We start from the raw sequence: 26,818 nt of genomic DNA, 5'->3' as shown, positions 1-26,818 counted from the left end.
GAAGAAAAGAAATAAAAACACACCTTATGGAGACAAAGTCACACCTGGATAGTCTCCGACTCACTACAGAGTTTGCTCTTAGATATTCATTCATTTTTCTCTCTTCTTTTCCTAAGCCCCATCCTCTAGTCACCAGACAATACTAGCCAAAGAAGAGGACAAATGAGACATTCATGCCACCGTAATCTCTTCATGAACCCGACAGTCATAAAATGGTGTAGTTTCAAAGCACTATTCAGTTCTATGCTCTTAGTCCCAAAATTTTGTCTACTACTCTTTCTTGCACCTGGGAGCCCAGCCTTGCATTTTCTTCTCTCATGATTGTGAACAAGACACCTGGGGCTAAGAAGTATGCTTCCTAGATATTAAAATCCCCTGCTTTCTTATAAACAAGAACTCAGTCAGAATAGAGTAGAGAAGGCATATCCTGGGTTCTTGATTCTTTCTGCAACTACTGAGTGAAGAAGAGAGAGGAGAAAAAGAGTCCCCCCCGCCCCCCCCCCCATTCTTTGTGGCATTGACTAAATTGTTCCCAGTCAACAAATTCCGTGGGAATAAGAACTCACAAACTGTGCCTCCATTGAACCCCATAATAATGCAACTAAAAATATGAAACATGATTGTGCTAGTCATCTCCCATTGCCCCCCTCCCCCCCAAGACTCACTCCACCCTTCTGTACCCTGCTTTGTACTCCAGAGGCCAATCTGTATGAAGCCATGCCTTCTGGCTTCTTGTTGACTTCAGCCAGTAGAGGGCGGGGGATGTGAGACTGGGGTTGTTTATTCCCCTAGCTCTCTCTCCATCAGTTGCCATGGTTTGGCTGTGTCTGTCTAATGAGGGTACAGCTCTGTCAAGTAGACTTTACCATGCAGCTACTGTCTTCAGGTTTTGGCAACTCCTCCCTTGCTCCTTCAGACCTAAAGGTGCTGTGTGGTTCCATGCAGCCGCTATGTGGATGGGGTCTAGAAGGAAGTCTGAGGAAGACGGCTGGCTCTAAATCCTCTGTACCTTCAGACAATGGCCACTTTCTAAAACTGTTTTCTTTCACTTGGATTAACAACGTGATTGGAAAGTCAAAACAGAGAAGCAAGACTTAAGGAAACTGACCAAGACTCTTTTTTTCGCTCACAATCATCTTGGTCTCTCCTTTCTCTTCCCCTCCACATCCATTCAGCATCTAAGTACTGTCAGTGCTAAAAAATCTCTTAAACCTTTTGTCTAGTCCCTGCCAACACCCAATTTTAGGCCCCAAATTAGGCAGTGTCGTCTCTGTAAGGTCACAGCAGCTTCCTATGAGCTTTCCTACCTCTAAGTGTTTTCCTTGACTCCCATCTGTCTTCCACGTGGCAGGCCAAAATGCTGCTGCAGGCCTTTCCTCTTCTGCATAGTGCCCTCTGGCAACAAAATTCCTTAAGTCCAAGCTCCAAAGCCTGGATCCAGAACCTTATGTAACAAACTCCCTTAGCAGGTTTGCTTCTCACTTCAAACACCCTACTCCGGTACTTGCCTTTGTCAGAACATGCCCTGTACCTTCTCCTACAGGGCTTGCATCAGAGAACCCTGTTGTTCCTACAACTGTACCTCCACTTTACTAAATTCTACTCTTTCTCTTGAAACTCCAGCTCAAATGCATCCCCTCTATTCAGTCCTCCCTGGTTTCCCCTCCCCCTTGCTGAACCTCCAGTACAAGGCTTGTTCTTCTCTAGTAGTGTTTATCATGCATAGTAAAAGCTTCAGTGGTAGACAAAAAGATGGTGAGCCACTACACAGGGCAGGGACTCAGTCCTCTCAGAAATTGACACATAAGAAGTGACAATTGTGATTATAAAGAGAGGGACAGTAGTGTGCCAAGTGAGAAATGGAGCAAAGGAGAAAGGAGATAAAATGATGCTTGTTTTTGTGGCAAATGCCACAGAATGCTGTATTTAGTAGCAAACTGGATATTATATTTAGTAGAACATGTTGAGGTTAAGGCAGCAACTCTGCAGTTACAATTGCTGCATCCACTTCTCTGTCATTAATCCAGCCAATCCAGGCCAACTCTAATGAGCCTTCCTACTCTAAAGACAGAGAAACAATATATAGATTCAAGTGAATCTAGTAAGGAATTGAATCTTGTTTGCATTATGCAGTATACATTACAAAATACTTTGTCTCTAGGACTGGTTCAATTCCCTCAGATCACAGATTTTAGTAAAAGATCCATGTTCTCATGCAATAAAAATGAAATCCACTTACCAATACAGTAGCCAGTTGTCATCTTGATTTCAAAGAGTGCAATGCTGGCTGTGTTTCCATACCCTAGTATACCTTCTATTAAAATCTGCAAGACACATGGGGAAGGGGAGTTAGACTTGAAAACACCATGTTTCATTGGTTTAGTATTTCAGCTATTGAGAAGCTGTTCGGCAATTCAATACAAAACAAGACTGTTAATCTCAGCTAATTGCTTTTGGATACTAATGTGTATATGTGTGCATAAACAAATGCATATATACTCAGAACCTTGAGGTGAGCAAAGTATTCATTTATTAGAAGCTTAGAGTAAATTATCTTCAATTGTTAGTTCAACTACTACCTTCTTCAGTGCTCAAGGTAGTGCTGCCTGGCTGTAGATGGGGTGAAGAACTTGTGTCCCTGAGAAACCATCAGAGGATGGTCAGGAACTGAGGCAGAAGCCACAGCACAAAAAATTCCTTGGAGGAGAAGGTGAGAAGGACAACCTGAGATAGTGGTGGGAGATCTCCATATAAGATGGTAGAAGCTCATCAATCTACTTCTAGTTTCAGTATGTATGAAAATTTGCAAAATTTACATGAAGAACAGATAGAAAGAAGCATGACAATTTACAAGTAATGTAAGTTACTGATTACAAGTAATTTTATAGACCCTATTTGGTCCTGTTTCACAGAGTAACAGTGTTTTCTTTTGTGATTTTAGCCTGCTGTTCTGCAACTATGCTGGTAGATTAAGGGTGTGATATACTGTAGGGAAACATTGTGAAATAGTGGAATTCAATCTCCCAATGTGCCTTCTCTCAATCCATGCTGTTTGGAGAGGGAGGTACTCCAAACAGATGGGGAGTACAGTACAGTGCAGCATTTCAAAACTCTTCCAAGGAAAAGAAGACTGGAATAGGGAATTGAAAGGGGGTGTAGGCATGAGGAAAATTTTTACAAAGTCTCCATTTTGTCCTTAATAGCATATTCTCACTAAATACCACACCCTATAGCCGAGCGTGTCGGATCCTATCCTCTTTCCTCACCCAGATCCACAGCCAACCTTGTCTTATGTTCTCCATTCTCTACTTTCTTTTCCCAAACTTTTGAGGGATCAACTTCCATATTTGAAACTTTAAATACCTATCCTTCTTCAAGGCATTTATTTGCATTTTCCTTTTTTATATATTTAATGTTTTATTCAAAATTTATAGCAAGCAAACCATTGGAAAGATAACATAAACACACACCATACACAAATTATATGGATGAAACAGAATTATAAGAAACACAAGTGCTCCTGGAAGCCCAATAGGAAGTCAGTTCCCATTGAAGTGGTTGGTTTATGCCCCATTAAGATTTTTACAGAAGCCCTTTTAAATAGGTTGGAAAGAAATCCAGAAAGAGGCTCTTTTAAAGAATAAATAAACTATTAATTTACATTACTAATATTATTCTATTATATGCCTACCACATCCTAACACAGGAGATAACTAACCTCAATGGCAGAAGTTTTCAAAAGATTTCAGAATAGCACAAAGCACATATCATAAATCCCATACCTTCCTCTTAAATTCCACCTACCTTAAATTTCTTGGAAGTGTTCTGCAAATCCAGACTGGCTATGAGCCAGCTATCTGAGGGTTCCTTAGCTGACCAAAGCAAGCGATCAAAGCTTTCATCTTCAAATCTCACATAGAGGTTCAACCGGCTGGGATCTGATAGAGACCCTGAAGATGCGGTTATCTGGTAGACTAAGCGGAGGCAGCTCCATTCCTCAGCCTGTAAGTCAGAACTTAACAGCACAGCTTTCTCTCCCTGCTTGGCAAAGGAGGTGTCTACGTAAATGTAATGACCTGGAAAGAGGAAGGAGCACAGGGTAGAGATCAATCTTCTGTTTGCAGCTCAGGAATACCCACAACTGTGGCCCAGTAAATCTAAGGGTTGAGAAAGCCTACAGGTGCATTTTTTTAAAAGCAGTTTTTAAAAGATATAGACACATACCATACAACCCATCCAAAGTGTACAATCAATGGCTTTTAGCATAATCACAGAGTTGTGCAACCATCACCATAATTAATTTTAGGGCATTTTCATTACTCCCCAAAGAAAAACCCCACACCTCTTAGCAGTCACCTCTCAATCCCTCTGTCTTTCTCCAGCCCTATATAACCATTAATCTAATTATGTCTCTACAGATTTATTTAGATTTACATTTTATATAAATGGAATCATACAATACATAGCACTTTGAATCTGGTTTCTTTCGCTTAACATATTTTTAAATTATTATTTATTTAAATTTAGAGAAGTTGTAGGTTTACAGAAAAGTCATATAACAACATTCCCATATATCTCCCTTTTGTTGACACTTTGCATTAGTGTGGCACTTCCGTTATAATTGATGAAAGAATATTAAAATATTACTGTTAACTACAGTCCATAGTTTATAGTAGGTGTATTTTTCCTGTGTACCACCCTATTACTAACACCTTGTAATAGTGTACATTTTTATAATTCATGAAAGACCATTCCTATATTTGTACTATTAATCACAGTCCACTGCTGATAACAAAGTTCACTGTATTAGACAGCATGTTTTATCTTCTAACTTTCCTTCTAGTAACAACATGACCTAAAACTTTCCTTTTCAACACATTCACAAACATAATTTAGCACTGTCAATGGGACTCACAAAAAATGTGCCATCATCACTATCTAAACATTTACAATCAACCTAATTAAAAATTCTTCACAAATGAAGCATCAGCTCCCTCCTTCTCTACAACCATTCTATCCTTTGGTAATCTAGATTCCAACTCTATGAGTTTGCTTATTATAATCAGTGCATTATATATTGCTTATTATAATATATATTAGTATATATTGCTTATTATAATCAGGGAGAACATACATTATTGGTCCTTTGGTGTCACTCAACATAATGCCCTTGAAGTCCATCTGTGTACTGCATGCATCAGGATTTCCTTCCTTCTTGTAGCTGAATACATTCCATCATGTATCCATACACATTTTGTTCATCCATTTATCAGTTGATGGGCACTTAGGTTGCTTCCATCTTTTGGCAATTGTGAATAATGCCACTATGAACAATAGTGTACACATATCTGTTCGAACCCCCGCATTCAGTTCTCCTGGTGTGCTGGTCTGAAATGATTCTGTGCCCTAGAAGGGCATGTTTTAATCCTGATCTGTCTCATGGAGGCAGCCCTTTCTTTTAATCCCTAAGGATTAAAAGGGCACTGTAGGTTGGAAACTTGATTAGATTATCACCACAGAGATGTGGCATGTCCAGTTGTGGGTATTAACCTTTTTTTATTACGTGGGCAGGCACCGGGAATCAAACCCAGGTCCTCTGGCATAGCAAGCAAGCATTCTTGCCTGCTGAGCCACCGTGGCCCGCCCAATTGTGGGTATTAACCTTTGATCAGAGGGAGATGGGACTCCGCCATTCCAGGTGGGTCTTGATTAGTTTCCTGGAATCCTTTAAAAGAGGAAACATTTTGGAGAGAGTCACGAGAGAGCACGAGAAACATGCGTGCCCACACAGCCAGAGACCTTTGGAAATGAAGAAGGAAAACGCCCCTGGGGGAGCTTCATGAAACTAGAAGCCTAGAGAGAAAGCTAGCAGACATCACCATGTTCACCATGTACCTTTCCAATTGAGAGAGAAACTCTTAACTTCATCGGCCTTCCTTGAGTGCCTTAATTTGGATATTAACCTAGACTTGCTTTAATTGGGACATTTTCACAGCCTTAGAACTGTAAGCTTGCAACTTTCTAAATTTCCCTTTTGAAAAGCCACTCCATTTCTGGTATATCTCATTCCAGCAGCTAGCAAATTAGAACACCTGCGTACGTGCCTAGTGGCGGGATTGCCAGATCATATTGGAATTCTATACTTAGCTTCCTGAGGAACAACCAAACTGTCTGCCACAGCAACTGCACCATTTAACATTCTACAGCAGTGAATGAGTGTTCCTATTTTTCTACATCCTCTCCAATATTTGTAGTTTTCTGGATTTTTTTAAACAGTGGCTATTTTAGTAGGTGTGAAATGATATCTCACTGTTGTTTTGATTTGCATTTCCCTAATAGCCAGTGATGACCAACATCTTTTCATGTGCATTTTGTATATGTTTCCTTTTTGGAAAAATGTCTAATTAAGTCTTTTACCTATATTTTAGTTGTGTTTTTTTGTCAAGTGTAGGATTTCTTTATATATTCTGGATATTAAACCCTTATCAGATATCTAGTTTCAAATATTTTACCTCTTCACTTTCTTGAGAAAGTCCTTTGAAGGACAAGATTATTAAATTTTGAAGAAGTCCCATTTATCTATTTTTCTTTCATTGCTTGTGCTTTGGGTACAAAGTCTAAGAAACTGTGGCCTGATTACAAAATTTTGACGATGATTCCTTATATATTCTTCTAGGAGATTTGTGGTCCTGGCTCTTATATTTAGGTCTTTGATCTATTTTGTTGTTGTTGCTTCTTTTTTTTTTTTTTTTGAACACTTTTATTGTAAAATATAGCATACATACAAAAAAGCAATAAATTTCAAAGTACATTTTAACAAGTAGTTATAGAACAAAATTTCAAAATATGGTATGGGTTACAATTCCACAATTTCATGTATTTCCTTTTAGCTGCTCTAAGACACTGGAGACTAAAAAGAAATATCAATATAAGGATTTAGTCATCATAATCATCTCTGTTAAGTCCTGTCTGTTAAAATTCCTCCTTCTCCTAATCTTTATGGATATTTGGGCAACAACCATTTTAACTTCTTTATTTTGAAAAGGAGTATTGACATTATGGAAGCAGGAGGAGGCAACTGGTTGATGCTCTTGGAAAGACTGGTAACTCTGGGTTTCAGGGCTTATTGAGCCTAGAAACCATCTGGAGGTTTTAGGTTTCTGGAAAATAAACTTAGTGAGTGAAACTTTATTATAGAGCCTCAGACACAGCCCTGCATATTCTTCAGAGTTTACAGGAATATTGTTCGTTGGGCTTAGCATATTGTGGCAATTTGCAACGTCTTTGATCCACTTTTTAGTTAATTTTTACATAAGGTATGAGATAGGGGTCCTCTTTTATTCTTCTGCATATGGATATTCAGTTCTCCCAGCATCATATGTTGAAGAGATGATTCTGTCCCGGTTGAGTGGAGTTTGAAGACTTGTCAAATATCAATTAGCCATAGATGTAAGGATCTATTTCTGAACCAACAATTCAATTACATTGGTCTGTATGTCTATCCTTAGACTGTACCATGCTGTTTTGGTCACTATAGCTTTGACCATTGTGGCTTTGTAATATGTATAAAACCAGGAAGTATGAGTCCTCCAATTTTATTCTTCTTTTTTAAGATGTTTTTGACTATAGAGGGCTCGTTACCCTTCCAAATAAATTTGATAATTGGTTTTTCCATTTCTGCAAAGTAGGCTGTTTGACTTCTGAATGGGATTGTGTTGACTATTTCAATCAATTTGGGTAGAATTGACATGTTAACAGTATTTAGTCATCCAATCCATGAACATAGAATGTCTTTCCATTTATTTAGCAATGATTTGTAGTTTTCTGTCTATAAGTCATTTACATCCATGGTTAAATTCATTTCTAGATATTTGGTTCTTTTAGCTGCTATTGTGATGGGAGTTTTTTTTTTTTTTTAATGGTTTCCTATTCAGATTGCTCATTAATGGTATATAGAAACACTACTTATTTTTGCATGTTGTTCTTGTAACCTGTCATTTTGCTGAACTCATTTATTAGCTCTAATAGCTTTGTTGTAGATTTTATGGTACTTTCTAAATATAGGATCATGTCATGAAAGTTTTACTTCTTCCTTTCTAATTTAGATGCCTTCTATTTATTTTTCTTGCCTAACTACTCTAGCTAGAACAATGTTGAATAACAGTGGTGACAGGAGCCATTACTGTAGGCATCTTTGTCTTGCTCCAAATCTTAGAAGGAAAGCTTTCAGTCTCTCACCATTGAGTATGATGTTAGCTGTGGGATTTTCATATATGCCCTTTATCAGGTTGAGGAAGTTTCCTTCTATTCCTACTTTTCAAAGTGTTTTTATCAAGAAAGGATGCTGGATTTTGTCAAGTGTCTTTTCTGAATCCATTGAAATGATCATGTGATTTTTCTCTTTTGACTTGTTAATGTGGTATATTAACTATAGATATCTTTGTGTTGATCTACCCTTGTATATCTGAGATAAAGCCCACTTGATCATGGTGTATAATTCTTTTAATGTGCTATTGGATTCAATTTGCAAGAATTTTGTTGAGGATTTTTGCATCTATACTCATTACAGAAATTCCTTCATCTCTTTAACCATATTTTCCTTCATTTCCTTGAACTGATTTAGGAAATGTGTTTGACCATCCTTGCTTAGTTGTTCAAAATTCCGTGTCTCCCCCAAAGTTTAAATTTGTTCCTTTGGGCCATAACTTCCTATTTCTTAGTACGGCTTGTAATTTTTGGCTGAAGTCTAGGCATCTGGTTATCTTGATGAGTTTACTCTGAAGAGCAGTTTTTCACTCTTGTTTAGGGTTTTATTGTTGACTGGCTTTATGTTAAGGCTCTTCTTTAACACTTGGTTCAACTTATTCTAGACCTTTATTATAGCCCTTGTTTAACTGATCAGATTTTTCAGCTTTTCTTCATCTTATTCTTGGCCTGGATATGTGGTACAATTTTTAAGACTGCACTATTCTTAAAGGAAGAGAGAAAGCTTCCTTTCCTCTGTTTGTTCTCCTGAAATTTTGATCTGTTCTCTCGCTCTCTTTTTTTTTTTCCTCTATAGTTTTTATTATATTCCTTTTGTTACCTCTTGCTGCTTTTGCCTGAAGGCAAGTTATGGGAGGAGGGTCACCCTGGAGAGGTCTTTCCTAAGTCAATATTTCCCAGTCAAAATAGGGCCAGGGACCCACGACGGGGGAGCAGACCAGTTCCAAAGAGCCCAGGGGAGAGGGTTAGGAAAGACACCCAAAGCCTTTTTTAATACTCCTCAGAGCTGTCTTTCTTAACTTCCCCAGCAGATAGCACCCTTCAGCAAAGTGCTCCCCATAGCCCTAAGGAGGCTGTTTCTTTAATCTCGTTCACCTCTGCCCATCTTGAGGTGGGGTTAAAACAAAAGCAGTGGCCATCCCTGTCCAGAGCAAACTGAAACAGCAGCTCAGAGCTGGAGCTGAGTGATCTAAATTAGCCAATCAAAAGCTGAGATCAGTGCTTGGCCATGTATTTCCCTGCTCTTGGGTAAGAGGACTTCCCTGTCCCTCTCCATCTGCAGCAGCCAACAAGGAACCGTACCTTAAGGTGGCCCACCTTGAGACGGGGAATAGGTGCCAACAGTTGCTGCAGAGCGAGTTACTCCCAGTTCCTTACTGCAGTTTCTCAGCCTCTTCCTCCCACTCTTCCCTGGATATCGTACAATGCTTTCCTGACCCCTATGGCCCCAGAATAGTTGTTTCAGACAGTTCCTCTTTCCACTAGCTGTTTTGGAGGAGGAGGGAGTCCTAGAGGCCCCCACTCTGCTATCTTCCCCAGAAGTTATCTGCAGGTGCATTTTGTTCAGCCTACTGACTATTGCCTTAACGCTGAATCTCGGCCTCATAAAAATTAGAGGTCTGGCCACACTGAGGCCACTTCCTCCTAGGACAAAAGGCTGGAATTGAGTACCACTGCCTTTTAAGAGGGTGGAATGTGGACCCATTTTGCCACAATCCTCACCACTTCCTGCTATCCTATCTCTGAAGCCAAGTGTCTATCGTCATTTATTATCTTATACCAGGCTTAGTTAGCACATTGCATTCATCTTCTTGGCCCCATAGGCATATAAGGTTGAGAACCCAGGTTAAGCAAAGTTAGAATCTGGAGGAGTAGAATAATAGGTGAGACATCCAGGTCTAGAGTCAGAATACTTTGGAGGAGTTGACCTTTTCCTTCCAGAACAACCCTTATACCTAATGATTCAATCTACATATAATTTGCATCATTATATGAGCTTGAATTGATTGGATTACCTCAGCCTGGATCTTGGGACATAAGTAGAAAAAGTTCATTGTAACCTGTTTTTTTTATTAGGATTAATACTCCCCTTCCTTAGTTCTTCCATAACCAAATCTCAGTTCTGTAAACCAAATGAGATAACATATACAAAACAGGCACAACAAGGCTTGACATCTCCTTCTCCTCCCCCCACTTCCCCTTTCTCATCCCCTTCTTTTCCTTCTTTCTATTCCCCCCTCCTGTCTTCTCCTTCACTTTCTTCCCATCTTTCTCCTCCACTCTTTACTCTCCCTTCTCCCTCTGCATTCACTTTCCTACCCCACATCTTTTAAATATTTACAAGAGTTGTTCTATTGGCTGAACCAGGATGTGGAACATTTCTGTGAAAAAAGAGTTGAAGCCAAGAACCCTAACTTGAGCTTTCTGAACCCAACTATGGCTATCTGGCTTCCTGTGGCAGTGATTGGATGTGTTTAAGGGTCTCTGGGGGACCCACTACTTTTCTGGTCTGCAGACTCTTTCATGCTTGTTCAAATTTTCCCAAAACATTCATGCCCAGCGTTTAATCTGCTGTCTTCCATTGTGGGGTCTCCCTCCCTACCCCTTGTAGTTTGGGTTCCTCAACACTGAACTTTTGTTAGAAAAGCTCTGCAGTGCCTCTTTGCTTTCCTGGTGTTCTTCATCCACCCCTAACCCCACTGTTACCCCAAAGACCAACCCAGCGGTGATCCTTGTCTCTTTGGCGAGTACTGACAGGCCAGCAAGAGGTCAGCTGGTGACCATCCTCTGTTAGGACATTGTCTTCAGGGAGCCTTGATTGCCTGCAGAAGGACTTCAAGATCAAGATCTATTTCCACCCACATTCTTCTTAAGGTAGCAATGGCATGCTGGGTGTAAATAGTAACTACTTCTAGATGCCAACCCGGGCACCCTCTTGTGGCAAACGGGCCCTTGCTGCAATTGCTGCTACCACCAATTCCTCCCATGTACAATGATCACTCACTACGTGCCAGGTGCTATTCTAAGAGCATCAAATGCATTTACTAGGGGTGTGGCCTGTGGGGCTTTGAAGTATTCAGCTGGGGTTGTTGACATCAACCATTTTTTGAATAAAAGTGGTTTCATTGTGACCTGAGGGAATGTATAAGTGCCACACTCCTTTTTCTGCCATGCTACCACCACCAAACAGGGGACTCCAAACAGGTTGGTAGTGGGGTTGGGGGTTAAGAAAGATCCCCAGAACACTTCAAACCTTTTCTGAGGGACTAGAGAGTTGGAACATGGGGAATGAAAGAGGAAAGAACAAAGAAAGTCTCAATGTTCACATCAAATACCAACTTTTCTCACTCTTCCGTTCCTTTCCTTTTTCTCCCTCTTTCAGGGAAAAATTTGCAGCTGTGGCTCTGAAACGTAAACCCACAATCACCTGAGTCTGTTGAAACATGGATTGCTGGGCCCACCCTTAGAGTTCCTAGTTCAGTAGACCTGTCTGATACTGCATTTCTAAGAGTTTGCATTTCTAACAAGTTCTCAGGTGATGCTGATGCTTCAGGTCTTGGGAATACACTTTGAGAATCACTGACATAATATCTGACAGAGAAATGGGACTCATTCTCTAGGTACTGCTTATCTCTCAAAGAAACAGGAGGCTACTGTAGCATGTAAAGAAGGGAGGAGTTAATTCTACTTGTAGGTAAAACTCAAACCTAAAAAGTAAATATGGGTTATAGCAGGTTCATAGAATTCATGTATTGGTGATTATCTTTTCAGTGAGTAGTACTGAAAAAAACAATGCCTTTTGGCATTATTTCTCACTATGTCAGATTTTACTATAAGCATATGCAAATACTCTCGTGTTAAGAACCTTTGAGAGTATACACTATATAAAACGTATTATACTGTCTGATGGACGGTGCAATTTACTGAAAGATTTTGACATCTCACCCATAAACACTGGCTATTTCAAAAAGGTCAGATTTTGCATTTAAATTGCAGATTTCAGATAGGTTTTTAAGTTAGGTTGTATGAATTTGCCTATTAACTGCATTGTAATCTACCCAAAGATTTATCTACTCAATTGATTTTGCTTCCACTTAGCAGAACACCACATTTCTCTGGATCAAATAACTAACCCAAAAGATTTCCACTACCACTGCCAAGTTCAAGACAGATATTCTTAATTAAACACTTCACCTTTTCCTGTACAGCCTAGTAACAATCTCAGATTCCTTCCAAACACAGTGTTCCAGGAAGCTGTTACCAATCAATCAGAACTGGCACTGGAGTTGAACCTATTGCTACCCCTCCTTGTGGCTGCAGTGTCAGAGTATATTTTGTGGTCCTATTATGGCTAAATTGAACTAGAAGGGACATGATACATTTTGAAGAAGCTCTAGAAAACAGTATCAGGGATCGTGTCTTTCCCTGAATTGCCACTTATAAAATTTCAGAACAAATTGATGAATTATTTTGGCAACAGCTTCTTCTTACTTTATAAAAAGAGTCATTATATGTCTGAATATGTTGATAAGGCCTTTTATGTATGTGTATGTATGCAAAATATTACATTTAGTCTATCCTAATGAAAATGACAGCTGGAAGTCAATTTCTGAATTAATTCACATATCAAAATTCATAGCGTACAATTCAGTGGTTTTTCGTATCTCTACAAAGTTTCACAACCATCATGACTATTTAGCTCCAGAACATTTTTACCATCCCAAAATGTGTACCCATTAGCAGTCACTTCCCATTTATTTTCGTCTTGCCTCAGCCACCAGCAAATACGAATCTATTTTCTCTCTCTATGCATTTTCCTATTCTGAACCTTTCAGATAACTGGAATCACACAAAATGTGGCTCTTTGTGTCTGGCTCTATTCACTCAGCATAATGTTTTCATTAAATACTGACACATGTTGTAGCATATGGCAGTATTTCATTCTTTTTTAAAGCTGAATAATATGCCCTTGTATGGCTTTACCACATCTTATTACCCATTCAGTAGTTGATGGATATCTAGACTGTTTCCACTTTTGGGCTACTATGAATGCTACGATCATTTATGTACAATTTTTGCATGGACACAAATTTCAATTCTCTTGGGTATATACCCAGTAGTGAAATTGTTGGGTCATATGGTACCTCCATGTTTAAAAATATGTATAATATTTCTTTAAGGAACTGCCAAACTGTTTTCCAAAGTGCTGCACCATTTACACTCCCGCAAGTAATGCAAGAAGTTTTTTATTTCTTCACACCCTGACCAACACTGGTCATTGTCTGTCATTTTGATAATAGCCATCTTAGTGGGTATGAAGTAGTGTCTCATTGTGGTTTTGATTTGCATTTGTCTAATGACTTAATGTTTTTTATGTGTTATTGGTCATCTGTTCTTTGGAGAAATGCCTATTTAGATCTTTTACCCATTTTTCAATTGGGTCATTTGTCTTTTTATGGTTCAGTTGTAAGAACTTTGATCTATTATGAATCCTAGACCCTTATCAAATACATGATTTGAAGACATTTTTTCCATTCTGTGGTTGTTTTGTCAGTATCTTGATTGTATCCTTTGAAGTAAAAAAGTTCTAAATTTTGATGAAGCAGAATTTTCTGTTTTTTTTTTTTTTGCTGTTGTTGTTGTTTGTGCTTTAGGTGCCATATCTTAAAACCTTTGCCTAATCCAAAGTCATGAATGTTTATGTCTTTGTTTTCTTCTAAGAAGCTTTTGCTCTTACCTTTAGGTCTTGATCCATTTTGAATTAATATATGTGTGTGGTATGGAACGTGATGACAGCAGGAGAAGGAAGTATCTCTTCAAATTCTGCTGCTTAGGTCATTGAAACTGATTTATGAAACATTTTTTTTAGAAATGTTAAAATCTCTGGAAGCAGTGGAAAAAGGGACCGTAAACTTTGAAACATATTTTTTAAAAGTAAGCCAGCAAGCAAAGACAGTTAAACCGTCCTGCTAGAAAGGACAGGCTCCCATGCAGTCTGGGGTCTGAACGTGTCTCCTAGTTATATGCAAGCATCAGAAAACAACTACGGAAAAAAGCTCTTCTGTTTCAGTGAAGACAGACATAAAGAATTGAGTTTTGAAGTCACAAGCAACTGTTGGACACTTCTATACAGTTAGTGCTCCATGTATCGATGACTTCTAATAGCCAAGTGTGCTGGTTTGAAAGGATCTATGTCCCCTAGAAAAGTCATGTTTTCATAAAGGCAGAATAATCCCTATTCAATACTGTATGTTTGAAACTAATCAGATCATCTCCCTGGATGATGCGATTTAGTCAAGAGTGGTGATTGTTAAACTGGATTAGATGATGATATGTCTCCACCCATTTGGGTGGGTCTTGAGAAGTTTCTGGAATCCTATAAAAAAGGAAACACTTTGGAGAATAGGAGATTCAGAGAGAGCAGAGAATGCTGCTGCACCATGAAGCAGAGTCCATCGGCAAGCACTTTGGAGATGAAGAAGGAAAATACCTCCCAGGGAGTTTCATGAATCAGGAAGCCAGGAGAGAAAAATAGCAAATGACACCATGCTCGCCATGTGCCCTTCCAGCTGAGGGAGAAACCATGACTGTGTTTCCATGTGCCTTCTTGGATGAGAGAGAAACCCTGAACTTCATCAGCCTTCTTGAACCAAGGTATCTTTCCCTGGATGCCTTTGATTGGACATTTCTATAGCCTTGTTTTAATTGGGACATTTTCTCGGCCTTAGAACTGCAAACTAGCAATTTATTAAATTCCCCTTTTTAAAAGCCATTCTATTTCTGGTATATTGCATTCCGGCAGCTAGCAAACTAGAACACCAAGAGACAGCTTGGTCATCACTGTGGCAAAGTAGCCAGGGCATGGATCACGTGGGACTTCCTTTTCTTCTTGTGCATTGCTGGAATTCTATGAGCTAATGAATATGCTGCCCTTCTGGTGTGGTGATCATATTGGGTGACTGTAGTAGAGTGGATCCCACAAAGGATGGGGAAGTATGATATTAGTTTTAGCCTTTGTTATGCATATACTGAATGTGATCTTTATCTGAAAAATTGGGATGATAAAAGAGTGGAGTCCTATTACACATACATTCAATAGTTGGAAAATCACTCTATGCACTCAGAAAAAACAAACTGAAAATTACCTATCATGTGTGTAACACATATACATGTGAAATATATTTTTCACACAAATAACCACTAAATGAAAGCTATTTCATCTACTGCTCAAATTAAGAAGTGAATATTTCAACACAAAAAGGAAAATATGGTTGAGTGGGACTTAGAACTGGTATAACATATAGAACCCATGTACAGTGTATTTTATGTGTGACTTAAGAAACTCGAGGGCAATTGTGACTGTAGCCAAATTTCATCTTTTATGCTGATGTTAAAATACAAAGCTTGGGCGGGCCACGGTGTCTCAGCAGGCAGAGTTCTCACCTGCCACGCTTGACCTGGGTTCGATTCCCAGTGCCTGCCCATGTGAAAAACAAACAAACAAAAAAAACACATAAAGTTCAAGATACGACTTCATACCTACAGAATTATTGTAAGAACCTGATGAAATGGTGTACATAAAAATCCTTTGTAAATTGTAATGTAAATTGCTAATTATTTCTGTTATCACCAGTGGGAGAAGTCCTTTGGCTATTACATAGAAAGTAAGAAGTTCATACTGCCTTCTTACTTTTCCCCTGGTGTGTTTAGAGCAGATGTTTATTCAGGCAGCAGACTAGCAGCACATTTTCCATGCTGTTATGACAACAGTCTTCATTCATTTCACCTTACTTAACCCTTTAATGTTGACATCCATAACCCGCTTTAGTGTTAGACCCTGCCTGGCTTCCCATTTTCAGCAGTTCCCCTCTTCAAAGCTAAGCCCCCTGGCTCTCACCCATGATTAATCATCATCTAAAACAGAATCCAGCATATTTACTCCCGATGTGCTTTTGGCTGAAACCTAATGATCCAAGTCCCGTGTCTTTATTTTGTTTAGCTCTTGGTATCTTGTGTCTCTAAGATAAAGACACTGACCTTCTCAGGGCTAAAGTCCAGCCACTAAACCCAGACTGGGATCTTCCCACCAGATTTCCTGAATGCTTTTCTGTCTCCTTCCCTGGGTAATATCCTGCCTGTTGGAAGCAGTATGGTGGAGGGGTTAAGAATGTGCCTATCAAGCCAGCCAGACACTGGTTCAAATCCAGTCCACGATTTATAAACAACGTTATTTTGAGCAAGTTGCTTATATTACCTGAGAATTCAGTTTCCTTATTGGTAAAATGGGGATGCTAAAATAGCAACTTGTACAGGGTTTTAAAGAAGATTATATAAAATAACTTATATAAAGTACTTAATCCAGTGCCTGAAGGTACATGGCAAGCTTGTTAAAAGTGTTAGCATTTATTTATCCACATTCCCAGTTACCATGTCCTGTTCTTTCTGATGGTTTGCTTACGTCATTATCTCTTATTGGACCTCCTTGATACTAACTGCTATTTCTTCCACTTATGGCCCATTGCCCTATCTTTCTGAAATGAACGTCTTCAGAATATTCTGAAACCAACTTGTAAAGGAATAGCCTCGAACAGCTTCATCCAACCTCCCTCACCCTATGGCTGTGGGCACACAAGCCCTTTCCAGGCTGCCCCATCTCATTGCCCAACTGTGTTCTACGCTATAAAAATTATCTCTGGGACCTACCAGCTGATCAAAGCAGCCCAGACAATAATGCAGGCAAAGCATTTAGCAATCATTCATAAAGTTGATGCAAAGAGCCAGATTCCATTGTGAAGAGAGCTTGCCTTCATAGGACTGCATCCTCAATTATGTATAAGCCATCAGCTTACATTTTGAATGAATCCTGCTATCTTTGCATGATAAAGTCTTTCAAAAAATTTTAAAGTCAAATTTTTGCATATGCATAGAAAATGTAATGGGCTAGTGGTTCTTACAAAGTTGATTGGGTTTATTAGAGAATTAATATATTAGCATTCCTCAAATTAAAAATCTATATGAAATCTTTGGGATTGTTAATATCTGATCTTTTCTCAATGAGATCACAATCATCTATAAATCCACTAATTATTTCTGCCAGAGAATGCTGTGAAAATATTTAAGAAAAATCACAAATTTATATGACTTGCATAAAGTTTTCTCACCTTCTCTTTGAAGTTTCCAATTTTAAAATTGTCCTGGATCATTTATTAATAAAGCACTCATCACGTATGTTCAGGATTGAACCGTGTCCCCCTCCCCGAGCCCTTCAAAAGACATTCCTGTGGGTATGAACCTATCTGTAAATAGGACCTTTGAAAGATGTTAGTAGTTGAGGTATGGCCAAATTGAATCAGGGTGGGTGTTAATCCATATTACTGGAAGCTTTATAAAGAATGAACACTCAGACGCATTAAGTCAGAGAAACCCACAGGAAAAAGCCAGAAGTCAGCAGAAACCAGAAGCGCAGACACAGGCCGAGGGAGACGGCTATGTGATGGAGACTGCCATCACCAGAACACGGCGGACTTTGGAGAAAGCATGGCCTTGCTGACATCTTGCATGTCTGCTTCCAGTCTTTGAAGGAAGCTGTGTGACAGTAAATTCCTGTAAAGCCAACTGGTATGTGGTGTTAGTCATAGAAGCCCTGGAAAACTGAAACAACATACAGCTTTAACCATGTAGAAACTAACATAGCTTTCAAGAATCCATCTAGAACCATCTGTTAGTAAAGATTTAAAGACAATGAAATTTTGTTGCTCCAGACTCTAGATTCTTGAGATATGGCCTCTTTTAATTCTGTCATATGCTCCTACGAGGTGGGAATTATCACTTTAGAAATGAGGAAACAGAGGTACCGCATCATCTTATGCTGGTGGGACCTGCAGTCAGACAAGTGCCACATACTGGGCAGGGTAAGAAAAAGAGTCCAGAGACTTCACAGGAAAGTCTTTCAACCTGCTGTGTCTCACCCTCGGGGAAAACCGATGCAGGTGACTCTTTCCTCCTAATAGGAGGCCAGTTTGGTCTGGGAAAATCTGGCTGGGGTCTATAATATCTAAGTAGACCCTCCTAAGTGTGTGTGTGGGGGAAGGCACCACACAAGCAGGGCAAGAAACAAGAAAACAAGAACTGAAAAATTCTCCTCTGTTAAACAAAGCTTAAGCTAAAGGTCCAGATAAAGCTGAACTGAATGTCAAAGAACAGATAGACAACAAACTCATCCAGCAAGAAAACCCTAGTTAAAAGAAGTGAAAGCAATCTCCAGAATAAACTAATTAAGGTAATTAAACGCCTAGACACCAGCAAAAAATAACAAATCACACTAGGAAAATTGAAGATATGGCCCAGTCAAAGGAACAAACCAACAATTCAAAGGACATACAGGAGCTGAAACAATTTATTCAAAATGTATGAACAGACATAGAAAACCTCATTAAAAACCAAATCAATGATTTGAGGGAGGCTATAAAGAAGGCAAGGAAAGAACAAAAAGAAGAAATTGAAAGTCTGAAAAAAATCACAGAACTTATGGGAATGAAAGACACAGTAGAAGAGATGAAAAAAACAATGGAAACCTACAATGGTAGATTTTGAGAGACAGAACATAGGATTTCTAAACTGGAGGATGGAACATCTGAAATCCAACAAGAAATAGAAACTATAGGAAAAAAATGGAAAAATATGAGCAGGGACTCAGGGAATTGAAAGACAATATGAAGCGCATGAATATACGTGTTGTGGGTGTCCCAGAAGGAGAAAAGAAGGGAAAAGGAGGAGAAAAACTGATGGAGGAAATTATCACTGAAAATTTCCCAACTCTTATAAAAGACTTAAAATTACAGATCCAAGAAGTGCAGTGTACCCCAAAGAGAATAGATCCAAATAGACATACTCCAAAACATTTAATAATCAGAATGTCAGAGGTCAAAGAGAAAGAGAGGATCTTGAAAGCAGCAAGAGAAAATCAATCCATCACATACAAGGGAAGCCCAATAAGACTATGCACAGATCTCTCAGCAGAAACCATGGAGGCGAGAAGACAGTGCGATAATATATTTAAATTATTAAAAGAGAAGAACTGCCAGCCAAGAATTCTATATCCAGCAAAACTGTCCTTCAAAAATGAGGGAGAAATTAAAACATTTTCAGACAAAAAAATCACTCAGAGAATTTGTGACCAAGAGATCGGCTCTGCAAGAAATACTAAAGGGAACACTAGAGACAGATACGAAGACAGAAGAGAGAGGTGTGGAGAAGAGTGTAGAAAGGAAGACTATGAGTAAAGGTAAAAAGAAGGAAAATTAGATATGACATATAAAAGAAGGCAAGATAGTATAAGAAAGTACTACCCATGAAGTAATAACACTGAATGTTAACGGATTAAACTCTCCAATCAAAAGACATAGTCTGGCAGAATGGATTAAAAAACAGGATCCATCTATATGCTGTCTCTACTCAAAAGACACAAGGCCAAGGACACAAATGGACATTTACACACCAATGTTTATAGCAGCATTATTAACAATTACCAAGAGATGGAAACAGCCAAAATGTCCATCAACAGACAGTTGACTAAACAAACTGTGAGATCTACATAAGATGGAATATTATGCAGCTGTAAGACAGAATAAAGTTATGAAGTATGTAACAACATGAATGGACCTTAAGGACATTATGCTGAGTGTGATTAGCCAGAAACAAAAGGACAAATACTGTATGGTCTCACTGATATGAACTGACATTAGTGAATAAACTTGGACTATTTCCTTGGTAACAGAGACCATCAGGAGATAGAAATAGGGTGAGATATTGGGTAATTGGAGCTGAAGGGATACAGACCGTGCAACAGGACTGGATATAAAAACTCAGAAATGGACAGCACAATACTACCTAACTGTAATGTAATTATGTTAAAACACTGAATGAAGCTGCATGTGAGAATGATAGAGGGAGTAGGGCTGGGGACATAAATGAAATCAGAAAGAAAGATAGATGGTAAAGATTGAGATGGTATAATCTAGGAATGCCTAGAGTGTATAATAATAGTGAAATGTACAATGTACAAATTTTAAAAATGTTTTTGCATGAGGAAGAACAAAGGAATGTCATTACTGCAGGGTACTGAAAATAGATGATAATTAATACTTTAAAATGTCACCTTATGTGTGAGACTAAAGCAAAAAATGTTTACTTGTTACAAAATTTAGATTTTGACTAGAGCATTTCCTAATATAACTCATGTAGATAGTTTGATTGAACGTCATAAGTACTTGGAATCTCAAGTAGGACATGAGATTTTGTTGGTTTGTCCAGAGTGATGCCCTGATGAATCCCAGAGTGATTTGATCAGTGACTGGTAAAGTATTTGAAAGCCCCCTTCGGGGAATGGTGAGAGCGGGGAGAAATTCAACTTCCCCAAGTTGAATTCTTGATATTCTCACAAGCAGTGTGGACAACCAAAACTATAGGCTGAGCTCCCAGTCTTGGGGTTTGTTCATATGAAACTTAACCCCACAGAGGATAGGTCAAGTCTACATAAAATTTAGGCCTAAGAGTCACCCCCAAGAGAGCCTCTTTTGTTGCTCAGATGTGGCCTCTCTCTCCAGCCAACATGATGAGCAGTCTCACCACCCTCCCTCTCTCTGCGTGGGACATGAGTCCCAGGGGTGTGGACCTTCCTGGCAACATGGGACAGAGATCCTGGAATGAGCTGAAACTCAGCATCAAGGGACTGAGAAAAACACTAGAATGAGCTAAGAATTAACATCAAGGGATTGAGAGAACCTTCTCGACCAAAGGGGGAAGAGTGAAATGAGACTAAGTATCAATGGCTGAGAGATTCCAAAAAGAGTCGAGAGGTTATCCTGGAGGTTATTCTTATGCATTAAGTAGATATCACCTTGTTGTTCAAGATGTGGTGGAGAGGCTGGAGGGAACTGCCTGAAAATGTAGAGCTGTGTTCCACTAGCCATGTTTCTTGATGATGATTGAACAATGATATAGCTTTCACAATGAGACTCTGTGAATGTGAAAACCTTATGTCTGATGCTCCTTTTAGCTACTATATCAACAGAAGAGTAGAACATATGGAATGAAAATAAATAATAGGGGGAACAAATGTTAAAATAAATTTAGTTTGAAACGCTAGTGGTAAATGAAAGCGAGGGGTAAGGGGTATGGTATGTATAATCTTTTATTTTCTCTGTTATCGTTTTATTTCTTTTTCTGTTGTCTTTTTATTTCTTTTTCTAAATTGATGCAAATGTTCTAAGAAATGATGAATATGCAACTATGTGATGATATTAAGAATTACTGATTGTATATGTAGAATGGAATGATATCTTAATGTTCTGTTTGTTAATTTTTTTTAATTAATAAAAAAAGTTAAAAAAAAAATACCTCTGGTGACTTCCGAGTGGGGTATCGTGAAGATTAGGCTTAGGGGGAGCCTATCAGCATGAGGGAGATACTGACCACCCAGAAACCACTACCTGTCAGCCTCATGTACAAGGTACAGCCCAGAGTTGCTGCCCCAGTGTCCTAGTATTTACTAACTAACTTGCTTGGAATGGGAAAGCATTATGTGTGCATCTGATGGGTAATCCATTTCCATGATGGAACTGGACTCCTAGTTGCCAGACAACGGAGTGCTCAAAACTATCCAACGTAAACAAGTCTGCCAGGCTCCCAGGCTCCCTGCAAGATTAGAAAGATTTCTCCATGGAGCCGTGCAAGATGCAACTGTTTTGTTGGGAATAGTTTCTCTTCTTCCCTCTCCTTGCAATATGAGATTGCTAATAATGACACTGATTCAGATTCATCTAATAAAACTGCATGAAACCCCTGGCTTTTGCTCAGTTTCTGTGGATAAGAAGATGAATGAGATTTAAGAGGCACAAGCTTAAATCTAAATTCTCTCAGAAATCAATGTACTGAGGATGGTTGATTTGCAGTGCAATGTTACTGGCAGGTCCTGCTTGAAATGTGATTGGCAAAATGGTCTATAATCGAGAAGGACTGAATAGCAATTGCAGTCCTATTTTGGTCCCAAGTCATAAGAAACCTCTTCCAGAATGAAAGCTTCTCTAGTGCAGTCAAGATATTCTAGTGTTGGGGAACATTTCAAATATAGCTTTGGTTAGGACAAAGGATAACCTGCATTTAAAGAGCAGCATAAAATTAACAAGTACAAACTTCAGTTCCCTCCTAGCACACATGGCTATGGGCAGGATAAATTCTCCCTCCTTACGTGGAAATTGACTTTCCAGTGTTCCTAGTACTTCTGGTCAACGTCACTTGGCTCAGGACTAAAGCAGCAGCCATTATTATGCAATGCTTAGCTTCAAACTGAAAAAATAAAATTTCCTTCCATTCCGAAGTCATTTATAAGTGAGAATTTGCTCCTCTCATCAATGGATCCAGAACTTCGTCTATGACTACGTAATGTCTATAAAACCTTAAATTGTTAGGGCTGGAAGGGGCCCTAACCCTTTTTCCTCATGCCATTTATTATGAAAATTGAAGAGCATCATGAAGCACGGTTCAGACTCAATGAACAGAGTGTTACATGGTTAGCAATGTCTGCTGGTTTACAGAGGCCCCATGAGATCTTGTCCAACCTCTTCCTCTAATTGACTCTCAGCAACTTAAACCACATCTGCTGTGTCTGGCTTTTCAGGAGTGAAGAGGATCTCCATGGGATGGCTGTGGCACTTTTCTTGTCATATTTGTCCCTTCTTAATGGATCTGAAGTCACATGGGAGCAAATCAACCTCTCTGGCTACCCGTGATCTTAAAATGCTCTTTTCCTCTGGATTCTTTGATACCTTCTTCTGTTGGTTTTACTACTAGCTGCCACTTCTCAGTCTGCTCTGTGGCCTTAGCTCTCTTTGTCTCTTAAATGTGTGTATCTCACTGGATCTGGGTCTAGTTCCTCTATTCTGATGACTCTTCTTTCTGGGTGATATTCCTCACAGTAACAGTAATTGTTAATTGCCCACCCAATATCTATTCTCTCTATCCTTGATTCCTCATTAAAGAACCCTAGTTTGTCTGGGGCTGGCAATGTACTGCTATCCATCCCTTTGTATTATTGGTGACAAGTGACTAGGTTGTAGATATACGAAGATAGAAGAAAAACTTGTTGGAGGGGACGTCTAACAAAGCTCCTTAGATATGGAGCTTATTCAGCCGGCGTGTCCCTCTGCCTTTCTCCTTTTCTCCTTTTTCCTCTCTGAAATGTGGGTGCAATGATCTTGAGTTATCTTAAAACCAGCACACGTGGGTGACCAACTTATCCCAGTTTTCTCATAACTTTACTAGTTTTAAAAATAAAGGTGTTAGGGGTGCAAGGATAGTACAGTGATAGAATTCTCACTTGCCATGCAGGAGACCCAGGTTCAATTCCCGGTCCATGCACTTCCCCCCAAAAGAAACAAACAAGCAAAACAAACAAAATACAACAAACAAACAAAAATTCAACAAATGGTGCTGCCATGATGGGATACTCACATGGAAAAATAATGAAGTGTGACCTCGCCATATGGCATACAAAAAACAAAACAAAAACAAAACTAAAGGTGTCCTATCCTGGGAACCTCTATGATCCTGGGCCAAAACAGCTGGCCACCCTAGCTGGCCACTCTGAGGCCGGAGGCCATCATCATGAGCAAGGTAGAGACCTGAGGAGTTGGGTTCTTGATCAGAAGGTGGAGTCTTCTAACGAGTGTGGATTTCCTACATTTGCACTTTTTATTTTGAAAGAGAAAAATAAACCCCAGTTTAAACTGCTGTTATTTAGAGTTTTCTGTTGCAGGCATCTAGACTACCCGACTGACTCACCACTCCTATGACTTCCAGTCTCACTCATACAACGGCGATTTCCAAGTCTCTCTCTCCAGCCTGACCTCTTCTTCACTTCCAGACCCACATATCTAACGTCTCACTGGGCATCTCCACTTGGACATGCCTTAGACATTCAAATTCATTCCCCCCATCCCACGCCAAAATCCTGCTGCTCCTCCCATATTTTGTATCTGAGTGAATGGAGTCCCCAACTACTCAATGACCAATTGGGAAATCTCAGCATCTTCATAGATTTGCCCATCTCCTTCCATCTCCTAAATCCTATCAATCACGACTTAATTTTCTAAATTTCTCTCAAATCCATTCATTTCACCAAGTTTCCTCTATTGCTTCAGTTTAGAAGTTATCTTTTGCCTGAAGTATTGTAATGACCTCACAATAGGTCTTCCTGCTCCAGTTTTACCCCATTCCAATGTGATCTTCAAACTGTATCCGGCGTGTTATTCTACAAGCAAACATAACTGTATCTTCTGGGTTCAAAACACTTGAAGGGGTGTCCACTGTCCTCAATTTATAAGACCCTGGCATTCTGGCCCTTCCTACCTCTCTAGCCTCATGTATATATATATAAAGGATACATTAACATTCTTTTTTTATTATGGGGATCTCTTACTAGGTATGAATTTCATAACAATCATTCCATTTACTGCTATTTTAGGAAATATGGTATTTAATGAGGGCTGTAGCTTCAATGACAATTCATGCCACACTTGATATTTTCACATTCACTCCCACTGTTAATACTTTCTGAAACACAAATTCTCACTATGTCAAGATACAAAGGATTGTTAAAATGTACAATTCTTTGCCTTTCTGGAATGCAGAGCTTGTGGGTAGCATTCAGAAAATGTCTTTAGTGAGTGACATTTCTAGATTAAAGAGAGCTACAGTTTGATCAGCCACAAATAATTCCAAGGAGCTCCAAAGTTCAGAGACAACCAGCAAGAAACGACAAGGTGAGCCTTGCTTAGGCATCCCAAATGCCATTTGGGTTCTCCCTGACAACGAGGAAATTACTCTTATATCACAACTAACACTGCAAAAGTAATCTTAAAAGATTACAAAGCATTAAGCCTGGCAAAAGCAAAACAATGCCAAGAAGGAAATCTGCTGTGTAAACAATTTGCCAACATTTGAAACTACTACCACAGATGTTTGTTTCACCCTTTTTCATAGGGTTAGGGAAGGGCGTAGTTCTAAACCCCGCTGGCCCCTTGGCAGCTCTAGAAGAGAAGTTTACCTTAGCAACTGCCAACAGAAAACCAGGCGATGAACCCACAATGAAAGGTCATGGATATTGGAAAGGGAGCTTCACTTTATGCAGTATTTAACAAAGAAGTATGAAAATAGGAGATAAGATTGCATTATCTGATTGCATTTGTTCTCTCAAAGATCAGTTCTAGGAACACATTTTCCATTACATGACTTGCCGGGTAGGGAATATATTCCTTGGAAACTTGGAAACTTCAAAGTGTCTCTCTACTTAAGACAAAGGAAATTTGGAGGGTAATGACATCAGGGGACAAAGGGCACTGAATTCACTCTGCACTTTCACTAACTGTACCGGGGAGAAAAAAGTATTCTTTCATGGAATATGGTTCTTCCACAAGGAAATTTTTTTATGTTTTCTTACCAGGGACTTGAAGTCTCTTTCATACCAATTTTGTTATGAACACTGTTGAGAGCACAGCTGAATATTTTTGCTCATGTATTATGCAAGTTAATTTTGTTAAACAAAAGGAGTTATAAACATTTCAGCGTCATTCAAACCGGGATAAAATAGGGGTGCCTATGAAAAGCTCACCATGGTACAGGTAAAGCAGTAAATCTGAATAAAAAGTATATATATTTATTTTTACTTTCTTATTGCAAATTCTGCATTTTATGCCTATCACCAAGTATAAAAGCAAAGAGGAACAATAACATTTAATTTGAAAATAAATTTAGCAATATAAAACATAGCTTTTAAATATGAATAATTAACTTAAAAATAAAATCATATTCCACTTGTCACATTACAGAGAAGTTATGAATTATTATGCGTGACCATAAAAATAGAAAGTCAAAATAAACCTAAAAGATCTATAAAATGAGGGATCTGGTCTAGAGAAGGGTTTTAAAACCTTTTCAAACAGAATTGAAACAAAAGTCCATCTATTAATAGAAAAAGAAGAAACGCTGTGGTTGGCAGGAATTACAAACAATTTCCTATAGTCATATGCTGTCCAGGCCTTTTTGCCCACTAAACTATTCCCTCCCAATGAACTTTCTTACAGAGGCCACTGAAGCTTGTCCTCTGAACCTACGGAAGCATTGGAAATCCCTGCCTTGGACAGTCTGGGCTCCAATCAAATGTGGTAGCATAATATACTGCAAACCAGGACCATTCCACATCCCACCCACTCCAACCCTGACTCCTGTTCCTTTCTAAGTCCAAGTCACTCAGTCAGCTGGGTTTTGACCTATGTACATGAATTCACTCTATACATGTCTATATAAGGAAACACAATTGCATTGGCTGATGAGTCCTCACTAGCAAAATAGTCTTTGCTGCATTTAAGAGCCAATATGCAATATACTCCTAATGCACTGGTTATCGACTTTGGATGCACATTGGAATCACTTGGGGAGCCTTAAAATGATGAGACCTCAGTTGGTAGTAGGGTCTAGACCTCTGTCCATGTCCCAA

General features: G+C 39.1%; 1 protein-coding gene across 2 annotated transcripts in view; it reads right to left on the bottom strand.

Annotated features, from left to right (window-relative positions):
* MAMDC2 (MAM domain containing 2) overlaps window positions 1-26,818 on the bottom strand; it is a 181,263-nt gene that overhangs the window by 90,519 nt on the left and 63,926 nt on the right. For both annotated transcript variants that reach the window (XM_077148410.1, XM_077148409.1), the window contains exons 3-4: window positions 3,805-4,076; window positions 2,240-2,324 (exon numbers count right to left, since the gene is read on the bottom strand). In XM_077148410.1, coding sequence (XP_077004525.1) covers window positions 2,240-2,324; window positions 3,805-4,076 — 357 coding nt within the window. The remainder of the gene's footprint in view (window positions 1-2,239; window positions 2,325-3,804; window positions 4,077-26,818) is intronic.

Source organism: Tamandua tetradactyla, chromosome 2 (assembly GCF_023851605.1).
Source record: "Tamandua tetradactyla isolate mTamTet1 chromosome 2, mTamTet1.pri, whole genome shotgun sequence".
NCBI classification, from domain to species: domain Eukaryota; kingdom Metazoa; phylum Chordata; class Mammalia; order Pilosa; family Myrmecophagidae; genus Tamandua; species Tamandua tetradactyla.
Note: the sequence above shows the minus strand (reverse complement) of the source record. Positions and strands in the feature narration are given on the sequence as shown.